The sequence below is a fragment of the Drosophila pseudoobscura genome, chromosome X, assembly GCF_009870125.1.
Source record: "Drosophila pseudoobscura strain MV-25-SWS-2005 chromosome X, UCI_Dpse_MV25, whole genome shotgun sequence".
Classification (NCBI taxonomy): domain Eukaryota; kingdom Metazoa; phylum Arthropoda; class Insecta; order Diptera; family Drosophilidae; genus Drosophila; species Drosophila pseudoobscura.
In genome coordinates, this window is record NC_046683.1 from 46,362,517 (window position 1) to 46,388,358 (window position 25,842).

Here is a 25,842-nt window from a genome sequence, read left to right on the forward strand (position 1 = left end):
TGGTTGGGTGGATGGGTGGGTGAACATAGACCGCTCTATTAGTTATGACATTCATTTGACAGTTTGATGAATGAATTACGTACACAAAACGCACAAATATTTATGAAAGTAAATGGCAATGGAAATGGAACAAATGCTGAAAGAAGGAAGGAAGCACGAAAGTGCGTGGGGTGGTGGGGTGGTGTGGTGTGAGGGGCGGGAAACACAGAAGTGGGCAAGAAAACATGCAAAAGTGGCCAAAGAAAGGAGCAAGAGAGTGGGGAAACAGTTCGAAGAGATTTCCATCTCTTGCACACATTTTACCTTGCAATTTCCACTTCTTGTACTTCTCCTCCTCCTCCTCCTTCTTGTTCTTCTGGTTCTCATTGCCTTATTTCCTTGTCGGCCTGGCCCTTAAATTTGCGGGGTGGCCCCGAGGCCCGAGGCCGCCAATTTGCTTCCAATTCCTGACTCAAGTGTCTGGGAAAACGAAAAATTTTCGCCACTCACAGATAGAGAAAGGGCAGGGAGGGGCAAAGCAGAGATTCGTATCGGGGAAAACAATTTTAAATGGCGCACACAAAATGCCGGAAACCAGACACAAAATGTTAGCGGAAAAGGAAACAGACGCTCCCACACGCACCCACACAGTGGCAGGCGGCCCTCCGGCAGAGGGACAGAGACGGCGACAGCCGGGCTATTTGAATGTATTTGCAGATGCAATTTAAATGCCACAAAAACCCAACGATATTTTCCAAGTTTCATTTCCACTGCTAATGGCAATATCAAATTTTATCTGCCTTGATGAGATTTTATACTAATTCAGATGACTGATAGGAATCATATAGACAGCACTTAGATTTCGAGAATTGCGAGCAATTGAGAGGCAAAAGTTTCGTAATTCAATATTCCGAGATTTACTTCGGTTTGATTACTCGTAAAGATTGGAAAAAATGAATCCTCATTTTTGAAATTAATTTCGATTTTGAATCGAATTAATTTCGGCCTGTCTCCCTGTATTTTATAGAGACAAGCAAGCCAGGATTCTAATGTCTCTATTCAAAAATGTTAGTTCACACAAAGTTCACAAGAAAATTCTCAGTTAGTCTCCCTGTATTTTATAGAGACAAGCAAGCCAGGATTCTTATGTCTCTATTCAAAAAAGTTAGTTCACACAAAGTTCACAAGAAAATTCTCAGTTAATATCGATGAAAATTTTCTTTCCGTTTTCATCAATAAAATCTAAATTTATTTTGTTATACCCGACCTGCATTCGAAAGAATCATTTGTGCTATTCTCAGGAGCGAACGACTCTATGTAAGTAGACGATCCTCTGTGGAGGATTCTTCATAGCTCTCCTGAACTGACAACCACATCCCTTGCTTAGCCGCCAGTTGGTTGAAATAGTTGTTTAAGCCTAGTTTTTTAAACGCCGTGCAATCGTTTACCTTCGAGAAGAGCCCGAAGCATCAGAGGCAGTTCTCCATGGATCGAACTGTGAGTATCTTTGGATTATCCAAAAGATTTGCGAATATTACTCTCCAATAATCCATTAAAGTACCAAGGTCAAGAAGGACTTTTGTAACGATGTCATAGAGCAGACCCTCAGATGGAGCGGGAGCTTCAACGATTATGCCTCTGATATCGCTTTCGCCGGACCAATGCCTCAGAAGATGGACCTCGTTGTTCCCATCACATGCTAGAGGCACGGTGGTGAATCGATTATGAATGGGAGAAGATCGGCAATAATTATAAGAGTAGGAAAAACTCTATGGAAAGGGAAATATCTGCACGGAACAGAGAAACGCGGCCGCCACCAAAGGTAAGTGCTCCAGGAAGTGCTGTGCCGTTTGTAGATTGTATCTCCACCCAGACCTCCACCCAGAGGCCCTCGATATCAACAGATGACTGTGACTGAACTCAAAGGACGGCGCACAAATAGGTTTGGTCGTATGCTCAGGTCTAGCTCGCCGGATAGTCGGCGTTCTTCCTCACCTAATTGTACTATCGTACTCCACTACAATTATATAGTGCACTTTATGGAAAACTAAGTGATTATGCAAGACAAAGTACACTGAAATTCTGATGGCGCCGACACGAGAAATGAAAAGCCCTACTGAACTCGTTCTATTTGGAGGGGACCTAGATGTTGATTGTCCCTCTCTTCTGTACCCACCCTACCATGACAATGACTTCGAGTTCCTGCATTGTCCCTTGATCCTGGCGCGGATACGCGACCGACCGTTTTTATGATTTCGAAGATTCATTTCAATTCACAATGATTCATTAATATAAGGTAAGACTTCATCTTCAATAGGCAGCTTAGGGCAACTTCCCTGCAACATTGGGTATGCTACCACGTGCACGGCACTAACATGAGATCATACCTTCTTTTGCTTCCAGCTTATATATGGGGAAATATGTGTATATGGTTCCGAATAGCACTATATATGTGTGTGTGCAATGTGTATGTTGGCTCGCACTTGGGAATTAAGGATCTTTCCGTTTTCCTTACTCTCATAACTATTGCGAATCTCCTCCCGTAATCGATTCGCAACTGGATGGCCTCCAACATGGTGATAGGACTAACGCGGTCTTTCTTCTCAGGCATTTATCCGGCAAAGGCGATTTCAAAGTCATATTCGTTAAAGCTCTCTCTCCAAATGAGGGTCTGCGCTACGACATCTTTACAACGGTTCACTTTGCCGTGGCATCGAAGAACACTGCATTCAGATTCGGTGAGTTTTTATTATGAAGCAGCGATAAACATTGAAAATTATATATGCAACCAACTGCCACAGATAGAAGCCGATTCGAATGGGAATGTCAATGCATTCGAGTCAAATTTCGTTAATGACAGCATCCGCATGACCGTTTATTCGGGCACAACGGATCCGAAGCTATAGCCATTCACTACTGAGGGAGCAGCAGCAGCAGCTGCCGTGCGGTTTCCGTTTAGCATGATGCCTGCCCCAGGATGACAGCTACGACACCGCACACAGAACCGGATAGGGATACAGATACGGATAAACGATTTGGCCTTTGTCACGTTGGAATTGTCCCTCCGTTAGCTGCATGAAGACCAAATCTTGATTTTCCTCTTTTGCTGGAAAGTCCGTCAATACGGTGATGCCTATTGTATTGTTCGAAATTGTCTATATTTTTACTCGACCCGGGTACCCTTGTAGAGCTGTATCATTTTGATGTCGGGCGTCTCTCCTTGGAAAATAAATTTCAAATAAAACGATTTTGACATTGCAATAATTCTGCTACATGGCAACTACACAGGAAATGGAGACACCTGACGGCGAAAACCTGCACTCAGCGACACCTGTCGTAACACGCCTGAAGCAGCCGCGCTTGGAGGCCATGGTACATGCCTTATAGGTACGGACAACTCAACGACCGGAAACATCCGGATGGGATCCCAGCTGAGGCATCCCATTAAATAAAACTCTCAGGTACAATTTTCTACAAATAGAAGCAAACATATATAGATGTACATCATCCCTAATAAGGTGACCAATTACTGTATATTATATACTTTTCGGTATATTTTGATGACAAAAAAGGAGGTGTATTTATGGTATATCGGTATATAATGGTATGTTTCACCAATCGATTAAATTTGAATCAATGAAAAATCATAGGGTATATTAACTTCCATAAGCAGGTATTTTTTTTTTCATTTCCGCGGTCTCATATCGTGTTGCCTGCACCATTTATTCCATTGGATTGCATTCATATCCTTGTCACTCATTCCCATTCCCTAACAATCGCTCTTTGGCGCTTATCTCCAGTATTTCTAGATATCGGGATTATATATACAGAAAAGAATTAATATGCATCAGTAGGTCCAAAAGTATCAATCTGTAATAACCACAAAACGTGATAACGTTTCAAAGCATCTTGAAAACAGAATTTTGATATTAATTATTGGAAATAGGGTATACAGATGCACATACCACCGGTTGAAGAGCAACAAGTGTTCGTTTTTACATAAATATGTAGATCATGTGTTGCAAGTGTGTAGACAAATTTTAATGTTTCAACCATTTTTTCTTAAACCATTTTTTGTAAACTATCCAATGAAAGGCGGTTCTTAAAACCAGCCAATCTTGTAGAAAATTGATTCATCCATCGTATAAAACTGTTTTTCCAGGGCTGAAAGTCCTAGATAGTTAGAAATATTAAACCGAATATAAAAATCGAGAAATATGATATCCAATCATGCAAGGAGCACAATTAGCCCATTGTCGCCCAATGGCTATTAAGATACACTTCACGAAAATTCGGATACTTGAACAACTTTAGCGCACTTCAGAGGACAGATTTCGTTTTCTTTTTATTAAAAAATAAAGAGAAAGCATGGTTATACAAAAAGAATATACAAACAGAATCATTTTCCGCTGTTTAACACAAGCTGTTCGCCTGTTTAAATAGAGGGGGGTCAAGTGGGTCAAGTTCGTTTTTCATCAGTATTTTTAACGTATGAGACGGTATATTTTGGGATATTTATGAGCCGCAGACGATATATGTTATCGATACGTCCCTGTCTGAATTCAGTGTTGGTTAAAGGCAGCAGAAGAAAAGATACGAAAAAGTAAGGAAAAAACAAAACAAAAGTGCAATAAATAGTAAAAATACAACGCGCAATAGCGGGCTAGGTGTTAGGCATAATATAACCCACAATCGCAAAGGCCAGTAAGAGGCCTCAAAAGCAGAACGAAAAAGGCAGCGAAAAAGATACGAAGATGAGCGAAGAAGAAGAGAAACAGCAGCAGCAGCAGCAGTCGTGAGCAATAATAATTTTTGTTCTGTGCGCGAGAGTGCAACGAAAATATAACAAAATACACAAAAATAAAGCAAAAATTCAGGAAAAGTAAAGGAGAATCAGCATAATAAAAGATTGCTGAAAAGTGCGCCTTGGCCCACTCTTCCCCCTTACACACACATCCCCACATCTTCTGCACCCAAAAAAAGTGTGTGCCTGTGTGTGTGTGTGTGTGTGTGCCTCTCTCTGTGTGCGTGTGTTTGTGTGTGAAAAACAAAAGCCAAATCGGACCAGAGGCAGACCCCCTAAGAATAACTGTATATCAAGGAAATGCAATATAAAAGGGGAACGCGACGCCGTCGCTGACGCCTGCTGCTGCGCCGTGCTGTAATCCCCCTGCCCACTCCCCTCAAATTGTGCAAAGGGGCAAGGGGTCAAAAGGCAACAAACGAAATACAAAAAAAGAGGTCAAAGGCGCAACACAAAAAAAAAGTTTTTGGCGGCGTGCGGTAACCAAAAGAATATACAAAAAAGTGCCAAAAGCAGCTGAGAGAGAGCGCAAAAACAAAAAAAGAACACAAACGTCGCAGTTTTTCTGTAAAAAACAATAAACGTGAGCCCCGCGCGTGCGTTTGTGCAAGCGAGCAAACAACAAAAAGAAGAAATACTTAAAGACTCCAATTAGAAGTCGATTTTTTTTATCACATAACAACAAAAACAACCGAAAATCAAAGCTGGTTTTAGTCCAATCAAAATATAACGTTTAAACAAGATCCAATACGAATTCTAAACGGATTCCAATAAGCAACACAAAAACGCGGCAAAGTAACAAAACGAGAAAAATACGCAAAAAAAAAAGAGTTAGGCAAAAGCAACAACGATAAAAGCAGCAGAAGCTGCGCGCCAAAAATATTAAATTCTTTTAAATAAGATTTAATCAAGAAAAGGCTGCAGCAACAAAAACATCTCAAGTCCAATTGGAGTTGACTGGACGAGAGACGAGAGAGAGAGAGAGAGAGAGAGTGAGTGAGAGAGCCGACTCCAAATACCGACACACAAAGAGAGAGTCGCTCTTGTCCAAGGAAATTTTTGTTGTCTTAGCCGCGCGCTTTGCATGTAAGTACCGTACAACTACCCTTACCACCCACATACAACCACCCCACGAGTTCGTTTTGTTTTTGCCGCCTCTTTTTTCTATGTATTTTGCTGTGCCATTCCGCCGTTGGACAAATAACGGTTTCTGTTGCGTTTGCGCCGCGCGATAAATTCAATTATTCAAAAATTCCACGGAGCGCGGCTGATAAGCAAATCAATTCCCAATCCCAAAGGAGCAAAAGAAAAAGAGAGAAGAGCGGAAGAGCGAAAGAGAGGGATATAAATAGAGTTCAGTGGAACACAGAGCGAGGGAGAAGGAAGGACGGTGATCTTTGCGGAGCCCAAGAGGGGATAGAGATAGATATAAATAGAGTTCCATTAAACACAGAGTAAAAGAGAGGACTTCAAAGCAGAACGTGAGCAAGAGAAATGGCAGATCTAAAGAGAGTGGGACAGAAATATTGCACATACATATAAGCGACAGAGACGGAGCATGGGAAGTGCGAGCGGGAAAGCATGCGATCTCTGCAGAATGTCACAGAGTGACAGAGAGGGACATATGGACACAGAACGGAGTACTAACTAAATAAATATTATCGTCCTGCTGTTTATTAAATGTCATTATCGATTCGTGGGAATATTTCTCCTCCTCCCCCCTGCCCACCCGTCTCTCTGATAGCCCACCCAAAACCCCCACCGTGCAACGTGCCGCCGCGTGCCGCCCATTGTCCGGGGGCCTGGTCCGTGCTCGGCCTTTTTATGGCCACAATTGATGTCGTCCCGCCTTCCCTTTCGAGAGTGTGATCTGAATAGCAATTCCCTGCCGGCCGTCCAGACTCTGGCAATGCCTTTAGGCCGAAATTGGCTCTGCACTTCCGATATCTGCGGCGATTAGTCATCGAGATTTGGGGCTACAGATTCACAATGGGACCTTATTTGATTGTGAAAAGCGAAAGCCTTTTTGGGATCCATGTAAATGTGCATACCATAGAACAAAAGAGGAGAGAAACCCCTCCGCAATGGCATCTTTTTGTTTCCAGGCGGCTTCCAGCTCTGGCAATCGTTGCCCTCGATATCTCTCGATATCGATATCTACGATTTGACCCTCAGGATGGGAAATATTAGAACACTCTGTAGATGAAGCGTGTATTATTGGATGGCACAACATCCCCAACCCTAAGATAGTGCGTCATCATTTAGCTGGAATTAACAAGTCCGCTCATATATTTCCCAACAACAAGCAAACCAAAAACAACTTAGTCATTTCTTAACCGAAAGCGTGTTAAGTCAGAGTCAAGTTTCCCTAGAAACTCTAGAATGAATTAATTATTGAACTAAAAAGTGGGACACTGCCTATTGGCAAGGTAATGAGGGAAATATTCTTATTCTTTATAGACGGGGGAATTTCTTGGTGGGCAATCCTTTAGCTTGGCTTTGGGAAATTTCTAGGTACTGTTACCCCCTCCTAATCGATAAACACAATTACTCCTCTGTGTGCTGTCAAATAATGAGCTATGGGGGGGAATGTGTGTGTGTGTGTGTGTGTGAAAGGTGTGGGAATTAAGTCACCAACGGAATGGGTATTTCCTTTCCATACAATGGGGTGGGTGGTATCTCATTTGCTTAAAAGAATGTTAGATTTGTCATTGTTTTGTACAAACTTTGAGGCTCTGAAGATCTACGTACATGTGTGTACATGTGTCTATTGCCAAACCCTAGATAAGGACAGAACCCATCAACATCATGACGGGGCATGTGCACGGCTACTACTGGGTCGGGTCTCCTCCTATAGCTGGTATGTCTTGTTAAAGATAAAGATAAAGACCGATTTCGGGCGTGTTAGATTGCCAGCCCGCCTGTTGTTTTGTTCCGCTCGCGCGATCTGTTCAGCGCTTTTTTTTCCAACCTTTTGTGAGAGCTGCTCCCCCCACTCTCCCTCCCCCCACCTGATGATTATGATGATCATCATCTGCTTTTTTCGTTTTTTTTTTTTTTGTTGAAAAAGTTGTCACTAAAAAGTTGCTTGCTGGAACTGGTTTGTGGCCAGGTCTGGGACTGGGACTTGGCCCTAACTCGGATCATATTTGGAGCATAATCTCCCCGCAGTCGAACAAGCGGGAGAGCGTGGCTAAAAGTGGTTTTGAAATGCCCTTCAAACAAACAAAAAAAAAACAAAAATGGAGAAAAACCTCAACTTTGCACTGCCGCGGAACCGGAATAAATTAATGCAGCAAAAAAGAAAAAAAAAAAGATTATTTCGTTTGCTACGCAATTCGCGACATTTGCATAATGCAGCTGCAGGTGGGGCACCGCTCGCTCTCTCTCTCTCTCTCTCTCCCTTCCCCTTTGGAGACTCACTCAAGTTGGAGACCCCCAGTCTCCCAAGAGTCGTTGTTCCAAAGAACTATAAAAACTTGTTGTTTACTTTGCTCGTCGGCAACGTTTTCCCGCCCTTTTTCAACACTCACACACACACAGAGAGAGAGAGAGAGAGAGGCATGCATACACAAGACTCGTTATGCAATGGCATTGAAAGGAGAAAGAGAACGCATGCTAGAAGACAGAAAGAGCGACGCGGCGGCAGGGTTGTCGGAGACCGGGTACCGGATACCGGGTACCGAGTACCGAGTAAACCGGGTAAACGGTAAACATGCGAATCCGAATCCAAAACCAAATTCGAATGCGAATTCGACTGCAAAATTCGAGTCCCATTGTTTCCTTTCCCGTTAGCTGTGGCGTGTGTGTGCCCGTATCTGTATCTGTATCTGCGTTATCAGCAAAGTTGTTCCACTCACAAATTGATAAAATATATGGTAGAAAAAAGAAGAGAAGACCCAAAGGCAAAACATTTCCATGCCCTTCTCCAGCAGATAAAGGGAGATGGCACGGAGATACGGGATTGGGGTGCTATGAGATGAACAAAATATAGATCAGATTAAACCAGATATTTTTGGTATACTTTTACAGTCCAAGGCCTGGGAATCCAGTCGGTAGGGTAGATATAGCATCTCCGATAGCGTTTTTAGGAAGAAATATTCCACTTTCGGGTCATTTATTAAGCCCAATTCCTGCATGATTATTTGTCCATCCTTCAAGCGAATTCAAAGCGAGCACTTAGAACCAAAGATAAATCCAATTGCCGTGTAATAAATCCTAACTCTATAATAGATTTTCCCCATAATTAAAGAGATTCTCTTCACACAGACACCGGAACACACACCAGGACAATGGCCAATCCTCGCAAATTCAGCGAAAAGATTGCCCTGCAGAAGCAGAAGCAGGCCGAGGGCACGGCAGAGTTCGAGCGGATCATGAAGGAGGTGTACGCCACGAAGCGGGACGAGACGCCGGCCACACAAAAGATACTGGATTGCCTGGGTGGCGGTCAGGAGGTAAGCCATTCCTCGCCAGGAGCGGGAAACGGCACGGGTGGAGGGGGGGGAGGCAGCGGTTCCGGCAGTGGGGCCAGCGGCGGGGGAGCATCGCCAGATGGCATTGCCGGAGGAGGATCACCGACAGCCTATCGTGAGTCGCGGGGACGCAGCGTGGGCGTGGGACCCATGAGGAGACCCTCGGAACGGAAGCAGGATCGCTCGCCCTACGGCAGCAGCAGCACCACGCCACAGACGATGGACAATGGCCAGCCAAATCCACACCTGCTCGGTCCCCCCACGTCGGACAGTCTGTGGCGCCGCTCCAGCTCGGACTCGGCGCTCCACCAGAGCCTCAACATGGCCGTGGCCGCCGAGGCGGGGGGCTTCGGCACGGACATGAACGCGCTGCACGCCAACTACCTGCAGCAGTCGCCGCTCCACCAGCAACAGCAGCAGCAACAGACAGTCCACCAACGATCTCACTCGCCGCACCACCACATAGGCCGCAGCTTCAGTCCGCAGGCGCAGCGGAGAAAGCCGCCCACGCTGCAGCCCCACCAGCTGCAGCTGCAGCAACAGCATCAGCAGCTTCTGCAGCAGCACCAGATGCACCAACAGCTGCAGTTGCAGCTTCAGCAGCAGCAACAGCACCAGCACCAACATCTGCAACATCAACAGCAGCAGCAGCAACATACCACGCCATACAACGCCAAATTTTCCAACTCACTGTTTCGTCCGCTCCAGGATCAGGCCAACTACGCCAACACCGGCTCCCTGCCCGATCTCACCGCGCTACAGAACTATGCCCCCCAGCAACAGCACCAGCAGCAGCAGCAGCAGCAACAGCCACCGCAGCAACAACAGCAGCAGCAGCAGCAACTGCAACAAACCCTTTCGCCTGTCATGTCACCGCACAATCACAGACGCGACCGGGATCAGTCGCCCAGTCCGTTTAGTCCAGCAGGAGGAGGAGCAGGAGGTCCTGGCTCGCCCTACCATCAGCAGCAACACTCGCCCACGTCCGCCAATGCGACGGGAACTGGAACGGGAACAAACACCACGACGCAGCAGCCCTCCACATCGCCTCATCTGTCATTCACGAACCTGGCCACCAATCAGGCGGCAGCGGCTAGCGGCACGTTCAGTCCGCTGCCCACCCTGGGGCCACACAACAGCTCTGCGTCCTCGGCCAACCTCACCGACTACCGCCAACCACCGAATCCGCCTAGTCCACGCTCCTCGCCGGGTCTTCTGAGCAGCGTATCCGCCACGGATCTGCACTCGAGCGCCCCGGCCAGCCCCATCCGCCAGCAGCAGCAGCAGCCATCGCCGTCGCAGTCGCAGCAGCAGCAGTCCCAACAGCAGCAACAGCCGCAGCAGCAGTTCGATGCCTCCTACAACAGTCTGAATACCTCGTTTCACAATCAGTTTGAGATCTTCTCGCTGGGCGACAGCAACTCGTCGCCGGAACAGCAGGGATTCGCCAACAATTTTGTGCCCCTGGACTTTGATGACCTGAGTGGCGGCGGTCCCGGCGGCAGTAGTGGCAATGGAGGAGGTGGTCTGACCAACGGCTCCAATGGTCCCTATCACAACAAGGAGCTGCTAGACTTTAACGAGTTGAGCGGCAGTCCCGAGGGTGGGGCGAACAACAACAACCTGAGGAGGCTGAACAACAACCTGAACAACAATGGGCACAGCAATGGCGTGGGATCGCCGCACAATGGCAGCACAAACCTAAATGGAGCCGCCAACAACAATAGCAGTAGCACCGCTGGCGGTGGATCGAACGGCGGCGGTGAGCCTCTGACCATTGTCGCCTCGCCAATACCCTCGCCATTAGGATGCCCCAGCTCGCCGCTGCCTATACCCATGTCGGGACAGTCTTCGCCGCAGCATCAGCAGCACCACCATCATCATCATCAGCAGCAGCAGCAGCAGCAACAACATCAGCAACACCACCACCAGCAACAACAACAACAACACCAGCAGCAGCAGCAATTGTCGCTCTCGTTGCACCACTCGCCACATCACTCGCCGATGCACTCGCCGCATCACACAAACTCGCCGCTTTCAAGCAGCTCGCCGGTTAGTAATAACGCCTGCAACTCCAATGTACTAATGATGAACCAACAGCATCAACAGCAACAGCAGCAGCAACAACACCACCAGCCACAGCAGCAGCAGCAGCACCACCATCATCACCATCAGACCAACGCGACTGCGAATATACCGGCGATCATATTCAGCGATTACTCCTCAAATGCGGACTTTTCGCGCGAGATCTTTGACTCGCTGGACCTGGATCTCGGCCAGATGGATGTGGCCGGCCTGCAGATGCTGTCCGACCAGAATCCCATAATGATTGCCGATCCCAATATCGAGGATAGCTTCCGGCGCGACCTCAACTGATACTATGAGGAGGCTGTTGCGGCCATCGAGAGCGGAGTGCTGCTGGAGGACACCTTCGAGGCGCTGCTGGACTCCGTACCGGTGTCTGCTGTCCTTCCGCCCACTAGCAGCAGCAGCAGCAGTGCGGAGGCAGCAGCAACAGCCGCGGATAGGGATAAGAAGGAGCTGGAGCTGGAGGCGGTGGAACTGCTCGTACCTGGGGTGATGGATGATCTGGTTGACTCCAGCGACCTGGACGAGGAGGTGCGAAATTTCTTCCTCTAGGTATATCGCCATGTTTATCGTTATTGTTCTCGTTATCGTTATCGTTATCGTCATCGTCCGTGCTTTTGTAGTTAGATCTTAAACAACAAATCGTTAACCCCCTAAGTGTACTTGAGTGTCTTTTTACACCAATCCCCCCCCTCCCAAACAACAACAACGCACCCCTTAAAGGAAGAAGAGAGAAAATATTAAATCAATTTTACAGCGAGTCTCAGATTTTACTTAACTACGCACATAAGATCACTCTTTAAAAACTCTACTTAAACTCTCATTTCTGTATATACCTAAAAATATCTTTAAAAAAAAAAGGAAAAGATATAAAAAGAAAACGAAAAAAAAAAACAAAAACAAAAAACCGACTAAGGATTGAAACCAAAAAGTGTCTTAGACCAACGACCAAAATTATATTCTCTATACAAGAAGGAAAGATGAAACCGGGAAGCGGAGCGGAAACGGAAACGTAAACGTAAACGTAAATGGAACTAAGCAACAATTCCTGTACATTATCCAACTATTCTAGCTATGCAGATATCAAATCTATACCTTTTGCCAGTTTATATTTGTATTCTGTTCACGATCCAGCAACACAACCTACATATATACACCTATTATATAGAAGTGTAAAGTAAAACCTTATCCATATAATCCCAATGTGCCGTCGAAGCAATTACTAGTATTTAAGACCGCATAAACGATACCCCGATCCGATACCGATCCAATCCAGTGCTGTAAAGTTTATATTTAAAGCCCAGCCCTCCTCCAATCGCCAAGCACTGTTCGAATACAACACGATTTAATACATTCGAGATCCTTTCTTCATAAACGCAGTATCACAAAACAAATAAACGAGTATATAACAAACAGACATATACATATAGCTAAATAAATAAATACATATATATAGTGAATAGACCCGGCAGGAAGATATAGCGGTCCTCAGGCACAAGTGCAGCTCACAATTGGAACAACCGGTTCCAAGCAGTGTCCTGCAACGACAAATTTTACGAAGCAAGAATCAAAATATGTAACGAACTCAAAACTAGAAAAAGGAAAAAACAGAAACCATTTTTACTACCTACCAATCTTTAACCTGAATAAACAAAATAAATAGATAGATATTAAAGATATTTCCAAAACGTTTCTCAACACTTACAACAAAGTCTACCAATACTGTGTTTATACGAAGCCGATTTCATTAACCATTTTACGCAATTTAGGGGCTTACGTGTGAGCTGTTGACGTCAAGATACGCATGTTATTGAAAGGCGACAATATGCACACGAACGGTTCGGTGACACGTGTCTCGCGTTATGCTGCTGCGCCTCTCGGCTGGTTGGTTGGTCGGGGCGGTGAACTTCGTTCTGCCAGGGATCCTGGATGGATGGGATGGTCGTATTTGAACCTAGCCTAACAAAACTATAAGTACACATTTTATGAATTAATGAACAATAGACACAAGACTCGGGATAGGCCCTTTTATTTATTACTAGGCCTCTAGGAGGAAACTCTACAGAACAGATCCAGATGCTGCAGAGAGTAGCAAAACCTCATAAAATCGTCTTTCATTTGATTCAGGGACTCGTGAAATGCCTCGTATAAGCATTGTATAAAATTTGTTAGTTTTATTCAATTCAATACCTAAGGGAAAATTTAATGTCCTGCAAGAAACAATAAGGAGAGTGGAATAGTTAGGATATACAGCGATCCGAAGCCCCATATAATAGACATTGTTTATAGATAATACAAGCGCCTCGTCCCCACCCACCCCCACCCCGAACACCCCAAGACCCCTCATTGCTAATCTACTTAATAAATGTAACAAAAACAAAAAAAGAAGCCACACAAAACTAAAAAAAACTTCTAAAGTGCAAAAAGGAAATGTTTTATCTGATTCGAGTACCAGAACTTATACATACATATATATGCATGTATCTAAAGATAATCTAATTGTTAATATTAGTAACCGCGATGTTTTTTTGCAAGATTTCCCCCTTTTTTTTATTATCGATGTAAAACCCTAGTTATAAACTAAACTTAAATGCGAGGAAAAAGCAAAATCTTTACAGGCGAAAACACACAAGAAAAAAATCAACAAAAAAAAACAATGATGAAGAGACGAAATATATAATTATAAATGTAATTTATGTGGGCAACGCGCAAAAATATGAAATATACACAAAAACAAAACAAACAAAAAAAGAAATATAAATCTTTTGTCCTTGCTGTTTTGTGTTAAACGAAAAACATACTTATAAATAAATAAAAAAAATGCAACAAAAAACTTAAAGAAATATAATAATAATAATAACTATAATGGTTAAGAAAGTGAAATTCTAATTATAAATTATACTATTATTATACAAATATGAACTAAGTAATTGTGTATGTAATATATGATTACACTTATGAAATAACGTCGATAAAAATCAACTACAGCAACAAACAAGAAACCAGAGGAGAATCAGCCATAAGATTATATTCAATGTAATAACACAGTTATTTGTTTCAAATAAATCTTAAATTTGATTTTAAAGTCCAAGAAACCATCATGTTTTATTTCAAACTGCATGGAAGGAAAGAAACCTTTGGACCTACGTAAGTGTCTATGTACGTACGAAAGCGGAACCACCTTTGGAACCATTGAAATTCATCCCCGACTGTGGCCTATAAATAGCAATCCAAAAGGATGTGGGATTCGCCGAAAGCACCTGTTCGAAGTTCGAACTCGATTCGGGAGCGAGCTGCGGGAGCGCTATTCTCTTCGGTAAGTGACATTTACGTGGGGGCGCATGCCATGGCATGCATTATTCAGTGTGCGAATAATTGCACGTAAAATTATGTAAATTTATAGAAAAAATAATAATCAAGCACATTTATTAATTGCTCGCTGGCTCTGGCTCGGGCTCACACTCTCTCACACACACACACACACACACACACACACAGCTCTCTGGAGGCGCTGCTTACCCACACTGGGATACTGGGACATGTACGAGTAGTGTAGTGTAGTTAGTGTCTTTGTTAATAAGCGCGGCGCAGTTTGTGTTTTGTGTGTGCTGTGCTAAATTTCGTAGTCAAAGTTCAATGCGGGAAATTGAATAACTGCCACGGGCCGGAGATACTCCTCTTGATACATACCCCTATGGCCCCTTACCCACATACCCATGCAGATGAGCGCGAACGACGGTTGGCAACGACCTTTAGAAAAATCCTACAAAATGCTACCATTTTTACTATACAGATGTACATATTACCTTCACATAATTCTGTCCAATTCGCAGAAAATCAGACTTGTCGTTTGACTGCCATTGGAATCTTAAGCTGCGAGCTATGGTTTCTCTAATTCTTCAGGTCCATTGTTTGAACATGTGCGACGGTGCGAGAGAGATGGAAGAGACTCTGCCAGAAGCGTCGCAGATTAAAGAATAAATAAAATAAATAATAATATGCTGAAGACGTCAGTATTTGGTTAATAAATAATACAAGCAGATATCGTAATTCCAAAATCAAGTTTTCGATATTTACAGCCGCAAAACCAATTAACAAGAGAGAGGGAGAGGGACAGCGAGAGTGAGTTCGATCCCCTGGGAGAGCGCGCGTGGGGGGAGCTCTCTCTCTCTCTCTCTTTCCGCATAAACTCTGACAGCAACAGGCTGCTAACGGTAAAGGGCAAGCCGCACATGTATGTAGTAATGGAACGAATAAGCGTGGGGAAGGGCAAAGCGCAAGTGGGAAAAAAAACAAACAGTTGAAGCACGTACAGTAAGGCTTCGTACAAACGAACAGCATTAATTTGTTAAGTTTTAGCACAGTGCGTTCGATATTGAAAACTTTTTAGCGAGGTTCGACTGTAGCCAACAGCTAGCATAAAAACAACTTTGGCCCGCGCCAAAACTGAAACGTGGAGAATGAATAAAAGGGAGAAAAAGAAACATAGAGAGAGAGAGGAGAGACACACTGATAGAGAGAGAGAGGGAGGGGAAGTCCAAGATTGCTGGCTTTTGTTGATTATTATTTTTGTTCATGTTATTTCTTAATTAAGTGCTAAAATGGCATGAAATCAAATCGCTTGCTTGATTAACTGTGTGTTCGTGTGTGTGTGTGTGTGTGTGTGTGTGTATCTGTTTGCTTGTGTTAGTTATAGATGACGCTGTGACGATAACGTCATTACCGTTATCAGAGCTCCACCACTCCAAAGGCGCAAATGTTATCAGTGGAACGCAAAAAGCACGAGAGAAGAAACAACAACAGCAGCAGCAACAGATCTGCTCTCCTCCCTCCCCAGGTCGCGGGTACAGAATCAGTCGACATTCAGTGCACGGCATTCGTCCATGCCACGCCACGCCACCCCACAATACCCATCCATCCATGGGGGGCATGGACGATGGGGGACATTGACAGCGCTGCTCGGCTCGCCGCTCTCTGCCTGGCCCAAGGTGGCTTTACATGAGGTGAGGCATTCCTTGTTTGGCGAGCTGCTGCTTAAATTGGATGCAACTAGGAATCTCTCACGCTTTCTGTTACGAAACTATCCCAAAAGTCCTCTCTCTAGCCACCCTATATTTATACACTTTGTGGTGTACATAGTTTCTGTGGCACACAACAGTTGAATGCACCCGAGTCCGAGTCCCCTTATTGATAAGGTTCAGCAGAATCTGAGCCTCCCCCCCCCCCCACGCCATGAATATGTAGGAATAATAATAATGGCAAATAATTAGTATTGATTGTAGGTCGCACTTTCCTTTGCCTACACAGATTGATATTGGGGCGTGGCAGCCGCCTCCGAGTGTATGTATGTAGGTACATTTTTGTGATAACAGTCGCTAAATATAGCCCATACATATGCCTCAGAGGGCTCCCCACGTCATTGACGTTAGAGTTGGGATTGTCACATGTACTCGCATTTATGCTTGGATGCATTGCCACGAGAGTGGCAGGATGGATGTGGGAATGACGTTCCGTGATGGGGAGAATACAATGGAAAAGATGGAGACGATGGCGTACCGAGAAAAGGGTCCTGTTCTCCAGCAGCTCTGAGCCCCCGCTGGCACTGGAAGATTAACGGTGGTGCGTAATAAACTGGGAAATGCAGCGATAATATATTAAAGCAATGAAAAAGAGGGAGAAAGCAGGCATGAACACTTTAACCCTGAGATGTGTAGAACGAACCACTGGAATACAACTGTGCGTAGCTCTTCAAGCAGAAAGAGAGCGAGAGTGCAATCCTTAACCCCGAGAGGTGTATGAAAATCCAATGGAATGATGCAGTGAGGGAGAGAGAGAGAGAGAGAGAGAGCAGTAACCCTGAGATGCTCGTGTATGTGCCTCAGCAGCATTATGCAATTCATATTCATATTTGCCCACTGTGCACCGCAGACTTTGATTAAAACAATAAACAACTGCAGCAACAGCAGCAGCACGAAGAAGAAGGAGAAGCAGCATCAGTAAAGCAAATAAAAAACACAAATAGAAAACTGCATTGTAATGAAACGTAAACAGGCGATAATAATGCAAAAAACATTTTAATTTGCCAATCAGCACGCGTCCTCTCTATTCTCTCTCTCCGTGTGCGTCCACTCTCCTCTGGCTGCATTTGAGATCCTCTGAACATGGAGAGTAGCTTCCGAGATTGATCAGAATAGGGGAGGGAGAACGGCGGGTGGGTGGTGCTGTGAAGGCTGCGTCACAGATCGGAAATAGAAATCAGCCACGGTTTTGGCGGGCTGAAATACCTAAGAACTATTTACATTTTCATTTACCACAATTATTTAAACAGGCTGATCAAATATTGGTTAAGTCGAGGAGCCGGGCCCTGGCCATGTGAGTCGAATTCGACGTCATGGCTGATTGCCTGATGGGGGGGTAAAGGTAAAGTACCGCCGTACCACCGTACCGCAGTACCGTGATGTCGCCGTGATAAGAATGTCGAAAACAATGGCCAGACATTGTGATTATTGTACAGGCGGGTCCCAATCCACTACTCGCTCCAATTCAATCGATGGAAAGATACCAAATAAAATGTATTAATTTATTTTTATGAATCAAGAATTTGAGAATTTTCGCAATGCAGTGAAAGCTTTTTCTCACCCAAAGCTCCGCTCTCTTCTCTTGTACCATCCTCAGTCACTCTAAAACTGTGGAATGTATTTTATTGGAATCAAGATTTCAAACTTTATTCGTAAGCAGATAATCATCGTCGTCGTCGTCGACTGCCTCCTCGACTACACTGTAGGAGCTCTTGCCCTTGCCATCCTTGGCCAGATGCGTCTCAAAGAACTCCTCCACGGTGTCCGTGTTCCACTTGGTTATGGACAGTGTCTCCTGAACCTTGCCAGCGGCATCGAGCAGCTTCACCACGGGATCCAGCCCACGGACATACTTGATCTGGAGATTGGGGAACTTGGCGGGTCGTCCGCTCTGGATGAATGCCTGTATCTGGGGATAGGCACGGAACTTGCAGGTGCACACCTCCAGAATGGCCTTGGCATAGGTGCGCTGTGCCGCCGGCTGCTGGTCCAGAGTGCAGCACTGCTTGCACGGGGTCCTGTGGAATGGAGGATGTTATAAGAGTAATACCACATGGACTACTACCACTCACTTGAGGGTCTCCAGGCCAAAGTCATCCAGTTTGTCGCAACTGGAGCACATTAACTGGGCCTTAATGAAGCCCAGCTCCCGACAGTCGGCGGCCGTGAATTCGGCATGGGTTTGCTGGCACTGAAATAGGGTAGAATGTTATCTCTTGCAGGTGGTGGCACACTTTATACTCACAGTAATAGCTACGAGTGTAAAAAGTACAAGTTTCTGCATAATTTAGGATAATTCTAATTAAATTTACTATGTCCACCAGTGTGACCGTGGACTTACAAATATACCAAAATACACCATCTCATTTTCAAAATATACCGTAAATATACTGACGAATTATTCAAGTTATATTATACATATTCCTCATTTTTGATATTCCGTGGAATATTACTAACTATCTAGATCTCTCAGCCCTGCCCACATAAATTTACCATATTAATGAACGTATTTTCTACTTGACTGGCTTGTTTGAAATACTTGCTTTTATTGGATTTTGCCTACAAAAAGGTTTTAGCGAAAAAGGTCAAACAAATAAGACGTAATAAAACAAGAGAAAAATCGTTCCTATTGCTCAACTTAGATATTGCTCAACTGATAAAATTATGTGGTTATGGATGATGGATCTATCCAACTAGTAATATTCAACGGAATATCAAAAACGAGGAATATGTATGATGGAACTTAAATAATTCCTCAGTATATTTACGGTATATTTCTGAGTGTCAGACCGCATATATTTGATCGATAAGTCAGTGGTCACACTGTCGTATTTGTTGGCCTGGGGGTGCATTTGTTTTTGCTTCGAGTTCAAATTTAGTTTAAACTGCATTGGAAAATGCAATAATCAAGATACACGAAGGATCCAATCTGTGATCGGAGTCAAAAAACAAACAGTATTCTGTGTGTGTTTGGCAGACAACAAATTTTGTGGCCAAATCAATAAATTGGAGCGTGCGAGAGCGAGAGCTGAGCGCTGCGCAAAAGAGAAACGAATCGCAGCAACCAACGCATAGAGGAGGAAAAAAGGTGAATAAATAGAACATGGCACAGAAAAAGGCAAACTGCAAGAAATTCGATTTAAAATTAATTTAGAAATAAGATCAGAGCATCGAAGTGGTAAAAGTGCGCCCAGAAATAGAAAGAGAAAATGAAAAAGGTTAGAGAGCGTCAGGCTCCAGGAGAGCAGAAGCAGAAGTGTTTGTGTGTGTCTATATGTGCGTGTTTGTTTGGAAAATTAACATTTCTAATTAATAATCCCACGGGATTTCGCCACTAGGTGCTAAAAAAACTTCACACTGTGATAAGGCTTGCATGGTGTGTGTGTCCATCTGTTTATTTAATTCATATTTACTCAAGTAAATTAATTCGTTTGCCCTTGTACAAAAGCAAAAAAAGAGGCTTGGAAACTTGTTCTGACTTGCAGTGCCGCCATCCCCTCTCTTATACTCATTCTTTTTTTCTTACACACACACACATGCAGTAATGCAATTGTAGCTGTGCTTTAGCTGTTCATTCAAGCTGCCCCTTGAGTGGAGGGGACCTTCCTTCCATTCAGACAGCTTCCGCTTGCATCTTTCTCATCTCTCTTTTGTGCACTGGTCCCGTTTAACTGGTTTGGCCATGGCAGCTGCCCCTCTCCCTCTCCCTCTCTCTCTCTCTCTCTTTCTACACCTGCTGCATGTGTCAACCCCTTCCAGTCGCCTTCCAGACAGCAGCTGTCCACGCGCTCAAATTTCTTATCAACAGGCGTCCACAAAGCAGAAATCCAAAACCAGGCCCAGAGACTGAAATCGTAAACTGCGTTATATTATTTTTCTTGCTAATTTTTCCACGCCTTTGTCGTGCCAGGTATTTTATTTGCTTTCTCCCTCTAGAGAGTGATGGCTCAAGTACGTGGTACTGCCTCCCTCACTCCCTCACTCCCTCCCTCACACACACGCACAATCTTGCTGTCGTGCAATTTTGCCATATTTCAAATACATCTGACTCATCCACAGGTAACTGTAATTACCCTAGCATCCACACATATGAAATCCACACTTGTGGAAGCCATTCGCGCACTTTATCAATACCGTTCAAAGCTTGTTGATTTTGTTGTACTAATCGGCATTCGTTTTGTTTTCACCTTCCGCCTCTCGCCGGAGACTTTGATAAGTGACCCCAGGTGGAGGCCCCATGGGGCTCGTCATCGAGTCTATTAGCTCATTGTTACAGGGTTTATTACGACTATATGTCCGGTTCATACATACATATGTACATACATATATCGCCCACAGTCACACACAAGCGCCCATTTGCATGGCACAAATTGGGCCCAACCTCAATCTCTCCTCTACTAACCACCTCACCCTACGATTGCTCCGGCTCACGCAATTTCTTGATTGACTTCAACTATTTTTGGGTCCCGTCACTCCTGCTCCCCTTCAGGGCTGTGTGTGTGTGTGTGTGCTCTCTCTACCCTCGATTCTGGTTTCTTTCCATTTCAATTGACCGAAAGGTCAACTTGATTGCATTTGTATCTTATGCCTCTGTCAGCCGGCAGCAGGCACATCATCCCATTGCCATCCTCTCCTGCCCTCTCTCGCTCTTGTGCCTGTCAGTCCTCGTTTCCATTTTAGCTGTCTACTTTCCTGTGTGTGTATTTTTTTGGTATTTATAGAAGCAAGAGTGTGATGTATCATTGGGAGTGAGTGTGTCTCGGTGTTCTCCCAGTTCCAGACAGTCCTAACGGTTAAGTTCAAGGACTTTACTTTTGGAAAGCAGGTATACCAATATCACATCACCAATACATATACGACGTACGATGTGGTGGACATTAGCTGCACTTAAAACTATCATAAATATATTTGAGCACTCAATTTCGATCAATTTAGATTGCATTCTGTTGAGTTCCTCATGGAGGCATTTGGGTTAACGGCGGTGGTACCCGGCAAAGTGCTTTTCAATTGATTCTACTTTTTTAAAAGACCATATATGTATTTGTATCCAAGCAGAAGGAATTTTATTGTTTTCTTGTTCATACCTTAAAGAAAAAAAAATATACATATAACCAGGCACTCACGGTAGCAAATTATATCAAAATCAATTGGGGGAATACCCTTTTGCGTTTGTGTCCAGCTATGTGCCGTCCACCTCGTAAGCATCGATAGTAATGGTGTAATCGATGAGCAAGAAATCAGTAGATCATCGTTGTGAAATTGTTTGTTTTGAAAGATAAGATCTAACGGCGGGCGTGTTATCCGTGGTACTATATATGCACATATGTATATGTATATATTTAAGTGTTTCAAGTGCATTTATATGTCAAGTGCGTGACAAAGAGAGTGACAAGAGAAATGTATTATTAAATGAATAAATAAAAAATGTGTAAACAACTGCAGCTTGAGTTCAGCGCGTTCGCGATTCGCCGTCAGGTAAATAAACGATGACATTTTGATACAAAATTTATGAAAATCGATTTTCTTGTTCTTGCCTTCAATTAGGTAGTGAAAAAGAGAGAGACAGAAACAGGGGCGGCTGGCGGTATAGGCAGGCAATAATAATACGAGTCAAACCCTCCTCCTCTGCTCCAAGAATAAAACAAAAACAAAAACGAACCGTACCGAACAAACACACAAAAGTAAAACAATTTTGAGTTGATTTTAATTGCACTTCGTTTTTGTTTTGCAGCAGCACCAACAAAACAAAACACAAGCCTGCCGCCCAGACAGCCAATCAGCCAAAAGTCATCCAATCCAGTCCGTCCAGTCACAAAAGAACTCTCCAGACAGACACACCTCACACACGCAAACACACACACACACTTACACTCAAGACTGTGGCCAAAACACACACACACATTCCAGCCAAGTAAACCAGAAATGCGTTAGATTTAAGAGCGAATCCGTTTCCGAATTCCCCGTAAAGATGAGAGCCCCTGTCTTGCTGCTTGCCTATGCTCTAATCAGCGCCAGCTGCTTGACGCTTTGTGCCGCCTGCTCATCGCGTCCCATGCCCAAACCCCGTCCGGAGGCGCCGCCGACCACAGAGGGACCTGGAGCCGGAGATGGAGCCGGGCCCGTGCCAACACTGCCTCCAGATAATGTGGCCATAACAACGCCGCGTCCGAACATCACCTTCCCCACCTTCAAGTGCCCGCCCACATATGCGGCCTGGTACTGTCTGAACGATGCCACCTGCTTCACCGTGGAGATCCACAACGATATCCTGTACAACTGCGAGTGCGCCCTGGGATTCATGGGGCCGCGGTGCGAGTACAAGGAGATCGACGGCTCCTATCTGCCCACGCGCAACCGCGTGATGCTGGAGAAGGCCAGCATCGTGAGTGGCGCCACCCTGGCGCTGCTCTTCATGGCCATGTGCTGCGTGATCCTCTACATGCGCCACGAGAAGCAGCAGAAGCAGAAGCTAAACGACAGCGGCACCGATGTGGGCGATGTGGTGGGTGGAGGTGGCTGTCAGAACGATGGCATGGATGAGGTCGATAGCCGAAAGCCAATGCGCTCAGCCCGACGTCCGTTCGCACCCTGTCGGATCCTCTCGCTGGAGGAGGCCCACTACCAGGCCCTGGCCTCCAATCACCGCCCCAGGCACTGCAATTAATGCGATCTTTAACTGAAACTGAAACGGAAACGAAACTAATGATCGAATGATCGAACAAGTGTTTTATTAAATGTCTAACATGTTTAACCATCCCGTCTGTTTTTTTGTTTGTTCTTTTAACCTATTTTTTGATAACGATTCGATAACGACTATATAATATAATATACATATGTACATCCTAGTATTAAGCGCCCACTGATGTGCCTCTAAAATTATAGAAGAAGTATTACTGAACGAGAGCCGATAGCTCTCCGAGGGAGTTTAGAGATAATGCAATGCAATTTTGGCAGCTAGCCGACCATTTATTTATTATTAATTTAACTTGATTGAACGCCCGCCACGCCTGCCCGCGTAAACTATTAACTATTAACATTAATAAAAGCGAGAGCAACAAACACTAAAGAGAACGAGAACGAGCTAAACTTTTAACCACAAAAAATGCGTTATATTTGAATTTTAAGTAAATTATAATTGGGAGAGTCGAGGGGGTGGATGGATGTGAGAGAAGAGGCATGCAGCTACCACTAATTGAATCACCTTACTAATCCCCCCATCCATATCTCTGTTGCATCTTCCAGTCATGCCGCACAACAACCAAAATTCCGACGATGATCAGCTGGGACCACCCAAGGCCGATTTCAGTGCACCACCGCCATACGAGGCCAATGTGGGAGGGCCACAGGGCACGCTGCAGGCTCAGATGCCCTCACTGTCGCTGACCACGCATGTCAGCGGGCACGAGATGGGAGGGCCGATGCAGGGCGGCGAGTTGGTGGGAGGACAGTTGCCGCAGGATATGCACGGAAAGCTGCCCACCTACGAGGAGGTGCAGATGGAGAAGTCGCTAAATGGAGAGCTGCCGCCCGCCTTTCTGACGCTGCCCTCGAACCAACAGTTGCCGCCACCGCCGAACCCACTGCTGCCGCCCAATCCGCTGCGCGACGGTGCGGCTGCAGTGCGTGCCGCCCAGCCGGCGCTGACGTTCATCGCCATCGATGCCAGTGATCCGGAGAACAGTCTCTCGACCACCGATAATTTGCTGGGCACGGACATCATGTTCATCACGGCCTTCATTGTGGCCTTTCTGTTCAATTGGATCGGCTTCCTGATGCTCACCTGTTTCTGTCACACAATCGCCGCCCGGTACGGCGCCCTCTCTGGCTTCGGCCTGTCGCTGGCCAAATGGACCTTGATCGTAAAGCACTCGACGGACCTGGCCTCCCACGAGAATTCCTGGCTTTGGTGGTTGATCTGTGCCTTTGGCTTCCTGATCAGCATACGCGCCCTCATCCAGTATGTGAGCATCAAGCGGTCGTGGCGCCTCCTATCGGCCTCGGCCCAGGAACGGTTGCTATTCTTCTACTAGGTGCGGGGTCAGGCGACGTCGCCTGTGGCGGATGCCATGTAAATACGTTAGATGTACGAAGAGAGCGATAGCGAGAGAGAGCAAGTAGTTTGGAATCGGCGTCCCAGGAGTGACAGACGTTGCGTATGACCCTAATCATCCTTCCGAGCAGCCTCATCCCAATTCCCAACAAATCCTAAATCGAGCAGTCCGTCAGCGCATAACACACACACACACACACACACACACACATACAACAACAGCAAAAACCAATATCGATGCGAACTTATTCGGGGTTAGTGTTTTCTCTAGTTACTGTGTTAAATAGCGCAACTTAGTCCACGGATCCCATCCCCCCATAGATTTAGCATTACAAAAAAAAGAAACGTTAACTAAATGTGTGGGTTGAGCAGTGTGGGGGGTGGAGGAGCCACGCCACCCTGCAGGCAACCAATTGAATCTAAATGTAAATGTATGTGAATGTGTTATGGATATCTCTCACCTGTATTACGCGTAGCTTAGACCACCACCAATCCCACTACCCCCCGGGCACCCGGGCCCCTAATCCCTTAGGCCAGCTAGTGGCGGCCCCGGTCCAACACTTGCACCACAAACAAACAAAGACACAAAACAAACACCAAAAACAAAAAAAAATGAATAGAAGGAAAGAAATGTAAGAGAAAAGGAGAAAAGATATGCCACCCATATTTTTTTTTGTTGAGCCTACTTTACGCTGTGGTACTTAATTAATTAACTACACAAAAGCCAGCAGTAATACGGAATGCTAAACACACAAAACAAAACAACTATTGCTAGTATATGTATGTACGATTATTGCCTATTATAACGTTTACAATTAATACGTTTAATCCCTTTGTATGTAAATTATACAATGCATGTGCATTGTAAAGGGCGCATCGTCTATTGTCCCCCACACAGGAGATGCGTCAGTTTTATGCAAATTCAATAAAAGTCGAATGAAGTCATTCAAATTCAGCGGTTTCTTTTATATTTGAAATGAACTGACAGCCGGTTCTTTTTTTTCCGAGCACTTGTTACATCGTTTTACTAACACACCTTGCAAGTGTCCAGCAAACAAGACGCAATCAAGTGTGCAGTACTGTCGATGGTTTTGCATTTCCCTTTCAGAGACTGACAGCTTATGGTATTCTTGGAAAAAATTGATTCATCTGTCAGATAAAATTATGTGTTTAGTAACATAAATGTCAAAATCGAGGAATATGAATTCCGATTATGGACAGAGAACGATTAGCCCATTGTCGACCAATGGGTATTTTAATACCCACCATGAAAATGCTGAATCATGAAGAAAGATATGTATCATGTTTTTTTTTTTAAGTTCAGAGGAAAGATGGCGTCGATTTACAAGATGAATTTACAATCAGTAA

The 25,842-nt window shown here is 44.8% G+C and overlaps 4 protein-coding genes and 1 long non-coding RNA gene across 10 annotated transcripts; 4 read left to right on the plus strand and 1 right to left on the minus strand.

Moving 5' to 3' along the window:
- Positions 1 to 1,109: 1,109 nt before the first annotated feature.
- Positions 1,110 to 3,226, plus strand: LOC26532498 (uncharacterized). 5 transcript variants are annotated; one of them, XR_004470677.1, is made up of 6 exons: positions 1,110 to 1,296; positions 1,367 to 1,476; positions 1,538 to 1,801; positions 1,853 to 2,275; positions 2,383 to 2,717; positions 2,785 to 3,226. It is a non-coding gene; the product is annotated as an uncharacterized lncRNA (long non-coding RNA). The 5 variants fall into 5 exon arrangements; XR_004470676.1 differs by having other exon boundaries at positions 1,865 to 2,275; positions 2,781 to 3,223; XR_004470674.1 differs by having other exon boundaries at positions 1,112 to 1,296; positions 1,551 to 1,801; positions 2,781 to 3,223.
- A 1,264-nt stretch (positions 3,227 to 4,490) lies between these two features.
- Crtc (CREB-regulated transcription coactivator) lies at positions 4,491 to 14,441 on the plus strand. The gene is made up of 2 exons (XM_001353411.4): positions 4,491 to 5,869; positions 9,053 to 14,441. The coding sequence occupies exon 2, from the start codon at positions 9,076 to 9,078 to the stop codon at positions 11,632 to 11,634; it is 2,559 nt and encodes an 852-aa protein (XP_001353447.4). The 5' UTR covers positions 4,491 to 5,869; positions 9,053 to 9,075; the 3' UTR covers positions 11,635 to 14,441.
- A 3,560-nt stretch (positions 14,442 to 18,001) lies between these two features.
- LOC4813719 (selenoprotein F) lies at positions 18,002 to 18,814 on the minus strand. The gene is made up of 3 exons (XM_001353412.3): positions 18,670 to 18,814; positions 18,497 to 18,615; positions 18,002 to 18,442 (listed from the first exon to the last, which is right to left on the minus strand). The coding sequence occupies exons 1-3, from the start codon at positions 18,706 to 18,708 to the stop codon at positions 18,064 to 18,066; spliced, it is 537 nt and encodes a 178-aa protein (XP_001353448.1). The 5' UTR covers positions 18,709 to 18,814; the 3' UTR covers positions 18,002 to 18,063.
- Positions 18,815 to 19,316: 502 nt separating this feature from the next.
- Positions 19,317 to 25,425, plus strand: Ndfip (Nedd4 family interacting protein). The gene is made up of 2 exons (XM_001353414.4): positions 19,317 to 19,512; positions 23,667 to 25,425. Exon 2 carries the CDS (start codon positions 23,669 to 23,671, stop codon positions 24,452 to 24,454), a length of 786 nt encoding a protein of 261 aa, XP_001353450.1. The 5' UTR covers positions 19,317 to 19,512; positions 23,667 to 23,668; the 3' UTR covers positions 24,455 to 25,425.
- On the plus strand, positions 19,381 to 23,495 carry Krn (Keren). 2 transcript variants are annotated; one of them, XM_015187373.2, is made up of 2 exons: positions 19,381 to 19,512; positions 22,159 to 23,495. In XM_015187373.2, the coding sequence occupies exon 2, from the start codon at positions 22,393 to 22,395 to the stop codon at positions 23,086 to 23,088; it is 696 nt and encodes a 231-aa protein (XP_015042859.1). In that variant the 5' UTR covers positions 19,381 to 19,512; positions 22,159 to 22,392; the 3' UTR covers positions 23,089 to 23,495. The 2 variants fall into 2 exon arrangements, with proteins under 2 accessions (XP_015042859.1, XP_015042858.1); XM_015187372.2 differs by having other exon boundaries at positions 19,384 to 19,512; positions 22,156 to 23,495.
- Positions 25,426 to 25,842: the final 417 nt, after the last annotated feature.

Excerpts from the sequence above, each read along its gene's own strand:
- Crtc (XM_001353411.4), top strand. The coding sequence starts at position 9,076 with ATGGCCAATCCTCGCAAATTCAGCGAAAAGATTGCCCTGCAGAAGCAG.
- Ndfip (XM_001353414.4), top strand. The coding sequence starts at position 23,669 with ATGCCGCACAACAACCAAAATTCCGACGATGATCAGCTGGGACCACCC.
- Krn (XM_015187373.2), top strand. The coding sequence starts at position 22,393 with ATGAGAGCCCCTGTCTTGCTGCTTGCCTATGCTCTAATCAGCGCCAGC.
- LOC4813719 (XM_001353412.3), bottom strand. The coding sequence starts at position 18,708 with ATGCAGAAACTTGTACTTTTTACACTCGTAGCTATTACT. Across the intron at positions 18,616-18,669 it reads TTACACTCGTAGCTATTACT|TGCCAGCAAACCCATGCCGA; the intron begins GTGAGTATAAAG and ends ACCCTATTTCAG. Across the intron at positions 18,443-18,496 it reads TTTGGCCTGGAGACCCTCAA|GACCCCGTGCAAGCAGTGCT; the intron begins GTGAGTGGTAGT and ends TCCATTCCACAG.